A 10,806-nucleotide genomic window follows, 5' to 3' on the forward strand; every position below is an offset into this window, starting at 1 on the left:
GTCCACAGTACTAGGATCCCCATTGAAAGCAGAATCAATCTGTGTTGCTTTGGGTCTTGTTGAGTTGTACAAATGTGTAGAGAATTTTCTTCAGATGCCACAAACACAGCAGATCTAGGTCCATCATCAACCAGAGGGTTGGGTTGATGAGTTGATAGAGGGGTCAGTGACATTGTTAGATATAGGTGGGACTGTCAGGGACATCTTGTTGCAGATGAAGGAAAATGTAAAACAGCTTCAGTCGGCACTTTCGCAGAAGAAAATTTGAAGAGAAGGTGTTGGGGTAACATGGTTGCCTCATACACTTCCTTTAAGAAAAAGACGAAGAAGGATGCTGGTACCTACCTTAAAACATTGAAACGACTGGAACAGAAAGATGTAGCCTGTCCTCTCTTAGATCATGATCATGACTCAGCAGTAGTGGTTAGGGTCTTAAGAGAAGTCAGCAGAGTTGCAATTTCTATCTTCCGGGCTCTGTTGTTCTTGTCCACATCGTGTCAAAGCCAAAGGTCGGTAGATGGAGTTTGGTGCCCAAGTTGATGCAGAGGGGGGGAGTAGTAGCTTCTGAAAACCAAGTAGATGTGAGTATGAGTGAGGTGGAATCTGTTGATGTTGCACTTTTCTCCTTTTCTCGTTGCAATCCAAGCAAAGACGCTGAGGTTGATAGTTCACAACTAGGACAAAAGAGGTTGAAGGATCTGGAGGTTAGCCTTGAAACCCTTGAAGAAATATTGAGCTCCCTTTTCAGGAGCTTGATTCAGAGCAGAGTTTCTTTGCTTAACATCCTCACCAATTGAAGAATCTCCAACAGTTTTGATTACTCAAACCCAACACGGGTGACCACAATTTTGTAGTGTACGCTTGTACATTATACATGAATTCAAATCTATAGATTGCAATTTTGTACAAGATGAAATTGATAATGAATCAATCAACTGACGTTCTTATTATTATTTATCCAAAATTATTGGGTATTGGTTCCCTTGACTAAAAAGTTTATTAGAATAGTATGCTAGTCCTTTAACAAAGAATATGCAAACCTTTACCAAAATCCCACTTATCAGACCTCATTAGTAAACTGATACCAGTTTCATTTAGATTTATATGTGGCGCAGTACAGAAACGAAACACGTGAAAAGTTTCAAAGAAAAGAGCATAAGTCGAACTACGAGGAAGATGAACTATTTACTTGATAATTAAGAGAAAATTCAATATCAAAAACTGTCTTAGCCTTCCCCTAACTACTCTTTATATAGGCATACACTCTTATGGCTCCTATTCCTAATATGAAAACATTCCATAAAAGAATCCTATTAAAACTCCTCAAAAAGAAAGTCTTAATTGAGCAATCATAATTTAAGAAAACACTCCATAATAGAATCATACTAAAAACCCTTCAAAAGGAAAGTTCTAATTGAACATAAATTCGAAATCTCGCTATAATGCTAACTTGGTAAAAATGAACTAAGGTAGAAACTCTATGATGTCATCAACTTGGTAAAAATGAACTAAAGTAGAAACTCTATGATAGCGTCAACTTGGTAAAAATGAACTAAGATAGAAATTCTATAACGATGCTATTTTGGTAAATATTTACTAAGCTGGGCTGGTGGCATCATTTCTGCTTCTTATGTGTCTTGGAATGGTCCCAACTTGCATAGAACTTATTGGCCTTTTCTTGTATTACATCATCCTCCCTGGGTTGGAGAGAATCCGTCATCGGATTCAAATCATCATCTGACTGATCGCCAACATAAGCATTTTCATTGATGACTTCGACTATCTCTCATGGTCCAACCTTCCTTGGTGCCAACTTTCTATGTTGCCCAACCGGTAAGCGTTCCTCTGTTAAAATAGCCCAAACATAGTCTCTTGCATCAAATACTACTTTCCTCCTATATGTACTAAGATGGGTCTTTGAAAACCAATTTTGTAAATGTTTACTCAATTGGTCCAAATCCCGTACTACATCAATATGTCTGTTTCACAATGACTTCTTTTAGGATGAATTTCTTAAACTACCCTTATGGTTTAGTTAATTGACTAAGTGTACCCTTACTGTTTGAAAATTGACTAACGTTACCCTTATTGTTTCTAACAATTGACTAATACTTCCCTTATCGTTAACATTTCATCATAAACGTTATTGTTTCTAAAAATAACGTTTATGATTTCTTAAACTACCCTTATTGTTTCTAAAAATACCTAACTTACTCTTATTATAACTTCTGGCACCGACACCGGCATTTTTGAAACCATCACCTTTCAAATCTGTGGTGGCGAAACATAGCTGCTCATTTTTCATGAGCTCCGATTTTAGAGAGCTCTCATCAAACCACCGCCACTCATTTTCCATTTGTGGAAGATCACTCATATTAACCCTAATGGTCTGGTGCTAGAAGAGGATGATTAGCAATGAGCACCGTCAAGGATGCTTAGCAATGAGCAGCAATGAGCACCACCCGCTCGCCATGTCGAAAGCTGAGGGTGGAAACCAGTAAAATGAAGAACAATGCGTTGATTCTCTCAAACCCATGTTTCATTTTCCTGCAATCTTTTAACATTTTCAAGTAAACATAAAAAAGATAGAAAAAGAAATTTGTTAGGGCAGAGACAGGGGATAGAGGGATTTGGCATGTCGGTGGTTAACAGTATCTATCCCTTACTACACCGTAGGTGCATCACAGGCAGATGCGTAGTAGCGTTTGTGGTGATGCTTTAGAAGCAACATGTTTTGGAGCTTGGAAAAGAGAAAAAGAAAGAAGAAGGTTTCTGGGTTTTGGCAGGGTGTCGATATCTGGTCAAGGATCTTGTCTCATCTTGATCTTAAATACGAGATTCCAGCTAAATCCCATTTTGGGTCGGGACATAGTCGGTCTAATCTCTCCATGGAGAGAGGAGTGCTCTTACAAAGTCCGTGAAGCAAAGTGTCTGAGAGTTTAAAAAGTTAAATAGACAGTTTGACTTTTTTTTGTTGTAATCTTCCACTTCCCTTTGCTCTCCTTTTTTTGGCTTCCGCGTTTGGCAATTCGCTTCACTTAAGAACTTTGATTCGGTTTGGTGGGGTAGTTGGAGTTGAAAATTTGAAGAAGAATAAATGGGAAAATAGTCTTTTTTTGTCCTTTTGTTAACGGATATTAAGGGGTGCTAGAGGTAGTGTTAGTCAATTTTCAAACATTAAGTGTACATTTAGTCAATTAGTTAAATCATAAGGGTAGTTTAAGAAATTTACCTATTTTTTTATTTTATGTAAATTAGACTATAAAAACTAAATGAAAGATGGAAGTGCATAAGATGAATAAGGGGACTTTAAACTTGACCAACCTGCCTAGCCCCAATTGAGCCCGCTCGAGCCTACGGAAGCATGGGTTCATGTTGGGCCGGTTGGCAAAGTCGGTTCTTTGATCTAAAATTGGGGGTAGGACAAGTCCAAAGTCCCTGTCTAAGGGTTGGGCCTGGTTTGGTCCTAAATCTAGACCAATACACTTAAGTTGAATCATTAATTAATAGAGAGCTAAGAGGAGATAAATCTAGCTAGCATTCGGTCCATTCAAACCATTCTGTATTTCTGTTTAATGCCAAGTAAATTTGTTGGATTTCTGGTAAATTTTTGTTGGCTATAGGTGTCTATTTGTTGTTGGGTTGTAGGTAAATTTGTTTCTATGATAAAACAATGCCTCAATGAGGAATTGTAACTAGCTAAGCTGATGAACCTCCAAGAAATCTTATATGAGACAACAGTAATTTGGATTGAGAGAGACAAATATGGAGAATATTATTTGCATGTAATGTGCATTCTACGCAAAAAAAAGTCCTTATTACTTTTAGTCATCATTTGCTTGCTGGTATCTCGCTCATGGGGGGTAAATTGGTCAACTAGGTAATTAACCAACTTCTCCCTATTGTCATGCCACCATAATGGGTCTCATTAGGGGTGAGAATTCGGTTTTTTTGGTTTAAAACCGAATCGAAAAAACCAAAATTTTCAAAACCGATTTAACAGAATAGCAAACCGAATCGAAACTGAAATATGTAAAAACCGATTAAACCGAACTGAATTTTTTTCGGTTATTTTAGATATTTCGGTAAAAACTGAAATTAAGTCAAGCCTTTCGTGTTCTATCAAAAACAGAGAAGAAGAAGAAGAAGAAGAGAGAGAGAGAGAGAGAGAGAGAGAGAGAGAGGAGATCCACCACCGCTGCTGGAAGTCAAAGCAGCAGCGGTAGTGATCTCAGTTGACCAGGAACAAGGGAAGGTGGAAGAAGGGGATGAAAAGGAAGAAAGAAAAAGGGAAAGAGGAAAGAGAGAGAGAGAGGAAGAGATGTCGGGGATCATTTGCTGCCGTCGCTACTTCTCTACTCCACTAGTGATGACTGTGAAGAAGTGAGAGAATCAAATCAGCATTAGTTGGGAGTTCTAAGGGAGGGAAAATGAGAGGCTGAGAGAGTTAGAGAGACTGAGAGATTAGTCTTTAGAGTTTAGAGAGAAACTAGAGAGATTGAGAGAGTCTGAGAGACAATTGAATTTTGCTTGTCTTTCACTCTTTAGAGAGAAACTAGACTCCCACACCAGCCAATGCCCAATAGAGAGAGCAGTCTTTATTTGTCTTTTAGTCTTTTGAATTTTGCTTTCTTTACTTGTCTATCACTCTTTTCAGTTTTACTTTTTTTAGAAACTTGACATTAAATGAAGTAATGATGTATATTGCATAATATATTAAAAATTAATATAAAATTATAAATTATAATATAAATAATATTAAAAATATAATTATAAACTTAAATCAGTTTTTTTTCAATTAGCTCATTTATTTATCAACTATAATAACCAAAACTGAAAACCGAAATGCAAAATAACCGAGTAATAAAACCGAAACCAACCGAAAAACTGATTAAACCGAAACTGAAATTTCGGTTCGATTTTTCGGTTTTAACCGAATTATGCTCACCCCTAGGTCTCATGGAAGACATATTTTTTTGGACCCGATACTCTCTTGAAGGGTGGCTAAGCAACTTACCCACCCGAAAATATTAATCTTCTCCCGCTTCTGTCTTTAGCTGGGTAAGTAGAAGCGCGACTGAACGCTGGCACCAAAAAGTTACTTGGGCAATTTTAATTTGCAACACAAAATTCGCATTCTACAATATTTGCGATTTAGGCTCCATTTGAAAAGAGCAAAAATACAAATATGTAGAGTGCAAAATCATGTATTTTTTATTATTTTATATGTATTTATACTGTACATATTTGTATTTATACTCCTTTCAAACTGAGCCTTAAAATTTGTTTGGCGTTTCAATAAGGAGGTCTATCACTACAAAAAAGATGAAACTGAGTTGAGGGATGGCAATTCATGATTTGAGCCATGCGGTTGGCCTACCTACTTGGTCTTTCCAGGTTGAATGGTCCGGTCGCATTGGAAATGGGCATTTTATCATAAAGAAATTACTTCAGCTGACCTTCCTTCTTAAACTACGAAATGGAGACTTCAACCCTTAAAATTTTGACTAACTTACAAAATGACAATACATGTATGTCCGAAGATCATTACAAATGAGTAGTTATTTAGTTGAATAGATTATATATATATATATATATATATTCTGAATCGCAATTTATACATAATTTTGTTATAGCTAGCATCCATTACTGCATATATAGGTCCTAATTGATCATGGGTCTATTGTATGTTGAAGTTTTCTTCTATGTTTTGGTCAATGACCATATGAACCAAGACATGCTAAACACATGCCAGACTTGCACAATCAATCTCACCCATGATCTTGATTCCATTTATCTCAATGCTTTCGGATCTTGTTTCCCATTTGGCCAAAGTTGCTTAATTTAATTTTTCATTGTTGTTGATGGCCGACTGGTCCTCTAGGTTGAGACAAATATAGAAAGCGACATTTTGTGAGATTGGGAAATTAATGGCATTAAGTCGATCCAAACAGCAAAAATAATAAAGTAGCTGGGAACGGTGGAGTGTTGGGAGACAAGGGGATGGTATACCAGTTAATAATAAGCTTACTGTGCATATACAAAGTGTCCTTCAATCACGTACCCACATGAATGAATGAAATAAAATAAGGTTGAAACTTGGGAATTGTTAGCCAGAAATGTGACATGCGTACTGATATCACATGCTCGCTATATGGACATTATGATTCCAATTCAGAATGATTCTCCTTGTCTCTCTTCTTATAATCCTTGTATGTGTTTCTATAAATAGTTCAAGGGTCTAGAGAGAAACATCAATCCTTTCCCCAATCTAAAGAGCTTCTCTCTAAAGAACTTCTACGCAGTCGATCTGTTGCCGAGAAAGAAGTAAAAGATGGCTGATTCTATTGCAACAACTGAAAGTCGTTGCCATGTTCGCTCCATTAGCATGCCCTCCCGATCCCATCCTACTGCAACCAACATTGAAGAGGAGCTTAACAGACTTAGAGCCTTAGAGTCTTTGTCATCAACAGCACAATCAGGATCTCCATTGAAGGAAGAGTCGATCAGTGTTAAACTATTGGGTCTTGTTGAGTTGTACAAATGTGTGGAGGCTTTTCTTCAGATGCCCCAAACACAGCAGACCTTGGTCCACCATCAACTGGAAGGATTGGTGGATGAGTTGCTAGAGGGATCAGTCACATTGCTGGATATAGGGGGCACTACAAAGGACATTTTGCTTGTAATGAAGGAAAATGTCCTTGATCTTCACTCGGCACTTCGCAGAAGAAAATTTGAGGAGATGCTGGGGAACAAGATCGCAACATATATTTCCCTCAAGAAAAGGGTGAAGAAGGATGTTAGCAGCTGCCTTAAAATGCTGAAACGTCTGGAAGAGAAGTGTGTAGCCTGCCCTCTATTACATCTTGATCATGACTCAGCAATGGTGGTTAGGGTCTTAAGAGAAGTCAGCAGTATTGCAATTTCTGTCTTCCGGGTTATCTTGTCATTCTTGTCAACGCCCATGTCAAAACCAATGGTCGGTAGGTGGAATTTGGTGTCAAAGCTGATGCACAGAGGAGTAGTAGCTTGTGACAGACATGAGGAGAGCATGAATGAGGTGGAATCTGTTGATTTTGTACTCTTTACCTTGTCTCGCTGCAATCCAAGCAAAGATGCCGAGGTTGAAAGTTCACAAATGGCAGAGAAAAGGTTGAAGGATCTGGAAGTTAGCCTTGAAAGCCTTGAAGAAGGATTGGACTTCCTTTTTAGGCGTCTGATACAGGCCAGAGTTTCTCTACTCAACATCCTCACCAGCTAAAGATTTTTAACTGTTTTGACCACTCAAAATTAATATGGGCAACCAAATTTTTAGGATTTGCTTATGTAATTACAGTATACAAGAATCGAAATGTACAGATTACAATTTTATACATGATAAAGAGGATAATAGTTTTATTCACATTTTTCTTTTTATTCTTTACCGTCTAAATTTTGGGTTTTGATTCTCTTGAGAAATAGGTTTATTACAATTGATCTAATCCTTTAGCAAAGACAATGCAAATATTCGCCAATACTCACACAAATCAGACCTCATTGTGGTGGATACAAGTTTCATTTATTATTGGATGCAATCCTTTTACATGGTAGAAGTTTGTGTTATTCAAAACCCAGAAGTACAGATACGAATGGCATCCAAAAATGAAAGAAAAATAGAGATAAAGAGAAGCAAGCAAAGGCGACACACAATTTTATGTGGTTCGGTTTATAGCTTACGTCCATGGACAAAGGAGTAGAAATCCACTATGTAATCTATAATGGAAAGGAATATAAAGCTTTGCACTCACAACTACCTCACTCATAGAAAACGTTAAACTGCAAATATACCAAAAATCTCACTCATCTCTCACAAAACAAAGACTGAGTATACAAGAATAAAATCCCCAAAATATATAACTCTTTGTATTCAATTAGGACCCATAAATTGAATATGGATCAGGTCCATACCACCGTGGGGGTTCTGCCCTTGCACCCTCAATGTTGATTTGCGGTGGAAGTGTAGGGTTTGGGCCAAGTGGCCTATGCTTCCACCATAAATCACTATGAAGTTTTGCTTTTGCGTTTTTCTTATCTTAATACAAAATGGGTACATAAAGCCAATCGCAACAAAGAATTCAAGGCGGAACCATAACAAATCTCCACCTTGACCTAAATTCTCTCAAGCATCACAAAATGGAAATCTCCCTCCATCTTCTACAACAAAATCCCCAATGGGAAAAATCAAATGCTGCAAACACCATTCAACTCCAAGCAATACTTGAACTTAGCTATAGGAAAAGACTTTGGTATACTACAAGAAAAATGACTTTTAGTGGCAGTCAAAACTGTCGCTAAAGGTGCCTAAAACTGTCTCTAGTGACTTTATCGCTAGTTGGCAATCTGCGGTTAAAAGAATTGCCGTTGGACGTTCTAGCAGCAGTTTTCTCAATTGCCAGTACAAATGTAAAACTGCCACTAAAAATGTTTTGAGCAGTGCGACTGCTGCTAATATGAAACGACTACTGCTATAAGTTTGGCGCACTTGTTTTAGCGGCAGCCGTGGACTTCTTTAGCAGCAGGCGCTGCTAAATCTTTCTTTTTTCATGTAACCCATAATTTCTTTTTAAATTACTCCTTTGCTTCAAATAACCTGTTGTGTCTACATTCATCTAAATTAAAATGAAATACATTTGAGTCACAAAATACTTACCAAAAGAAATAATACATTTGAATCACATACATCTTAGTTTCAAGTTGATACATTCTCTAAGACAAATTTCATCATCCATTCTCTAATACAAATACATCTAATACATTTGAATCCACCCATATTTGGTCCAGTCAACAATAGCCCGTTGTGTCCTCACCAAGATGTACATCATTGGGCACAAGTGTGGCCCCATTCTCTCCAAGCGCATATATGGATGCCAAAGGCCTCTGATCATAAGTAGAAGTGCTCCAATATCCTGGAAAGTAGTCACTGATCTAGAATTAGCAGGCAAGACAACAGGTCTATTCATAATTCTGGTTCGAGAAAGCTTGATGAACATAGCTTACAAATAAAACCTGATGGAAATAAGCAACAAAGTTTATGATGGAATTGTAAGTACCATAGAGGACTGTTGGGGAACCTGCAAGATCACGGGCTTGATACTGTAGCTGGTTATCCAAATTTTAGTCTCATTGGGTCAACTGCATGAAAAGAATTTCTTCTCATGGTTTGTGTCCACCTGCATCTTTACCTTAAACCTGGCAAGATCGGTAATTTTACCCATCATGAGCAAGCCATTGGTTTGAGTGGGGCAAGCAATTCAGGAGCAAGCTATGCAATCCGTATTGTATTACTTATGCACATTGACAAAGCAATTAAGGAATACAATTTGACACCACTCTCTTCTCTCTATGTTATAAGAAACTCTACTGTATAATTTGTAGAACCTCCTTTTTAATTAGATCATTTTGAGGTTCAAGTTCTAGTGCTAGTTACAATTTAAACTGGTATATCCATAGACTCATGAAACTGGTATAGATAATCAATATACTAAAAAGAAGATAAGAATGACTCTGGTCGATTGACTTTCTGAAAATGTGGGCCAATTTCCAGTCTGGTTTGGCTTAGTTAATGGACAACACATGTAATAAAACTTGATCACCAGGGACATTGGCAAACCTTTCCGAAAATGCCTGTTCTTCCTTATGCAGTTGTTGTATTCATTTCGGTTCTCTTGTCTATGTTTAATTTGAAGGAAAAGGTAGGGAAAGGGAGGGAAATATAGGGAAACCTTTACAAAACTTGTATAGGTTTCCCTGGTTTTCCCTTCCTTTCCCTACTTTTTCCTTCAATCCAAACACAACTTTAGGGGATTTGCTAGTAGCCGATTGTGGGATGCCATCTCATCACCATTAACCAGCCAACATCTCTTTTTCATCTTAGACAAAAGTTTCTTTCACTTATTATCACAACAAATATTTGCATTTTTTAGAGAATGACAAAGAGAAATCTCACACATGATATCTTGATCCCCATCTATACCAAAATATCTTCGATCTTGTTCCCTTTGATCATGTATGGCAAAGTTGGTTAAATTTTGTTTATTATGTATGGTTGGTGGGTTAATGGTCCTCTGGATTGAGACAATATGGAAATAATCAACATTTTATTAGATTGGAAAATTGGAATAGTTTCCAACACCAGGAACAACAAAGTAGCTGGAACGGAGGTGTGTTGGGAGACAAGGGGATGGTATACCAATAAATTATGAATAAGCCACTATATATATAAGGATCATACAGAAGTGTTCATCACATAGGCACATGAATGAATGAAATAAAATAAGTTTAATTGGGACTTGAGAATTAATTTGTAAGCCAAAAATGTCGATGAACATAGGAGCAACCAGATTGATATCACATGGTTGTTTTGTACACTCATGATGATTCCAAGCCAGCAAGGTTCCCCTTGTCTAGCTCTCTCTTATTGTCCTCGTATTTGTTTCTATAAATAAGATCGATCAACCAAATTAAGGGTCTGTAGAGAACCATACTTCCTCTAATCTGGAGTTTTCCTCTCTAAAGAATCGTTATCATCTAATCTAAAGAAAAAGATGGCTGATTCTAGTGCAATTCATGAGAATCATTATCTTGTTCGCTCCATTAGCATGCCCTCACGATCTCATCCTACTGCTACAAGTATTGAAGAAGAGCTGAGCAGGCTTAGAGCCTTAGAATTGTCGACAGTACCTGGATCCCCATTGAAGGCAGAATCAATCTGTGTTGCCTTGTTGGGTCTTGTTGATTTGTACAAATGTGTAGAGAATTTTCTTCAGA

At 37.4% G+C, this 10,806-nt stretch overlaps 1 protein-coding gene across 1 annotated transcript; it reads left to right on the top strand.

Moving 5' to 3' along the window:
* Positions 1–6,334: 6,334 nt before the first annotated feature.
* On the top strand, positions 6,335–7,261 carry LOC104611725 (uncharacterized). The gene has a single exon (XM_010278920.2). The coding sequence runs from the start codon at positions 6,335–6,337 to the stop codon at positions 7,259–7,261; it is 927 nt and encodes a 308-aa protein (XP_010277222.1).
* The last annotated feature ends 3,545 nt before the right edge of the window (positions 7,262–10,806 follow it).

This window comes from Nelumbo nucifera, chromosome 8, assembly GCF_055504915.1.
Source record: "Nelumbo nucifera cultivar China Antique chromosome 8, China Antique-T2T, whole genome shotgun sequence".
In the NCBI taxonomy this organism is placed as follows: domain Eukaryota; kingdom Viridiplantae; phylum Streptophyta; class Magnoliopsida; order Proteales; family Nelumbonaceae; genus Nelumbo; species Nelumbo nucifera.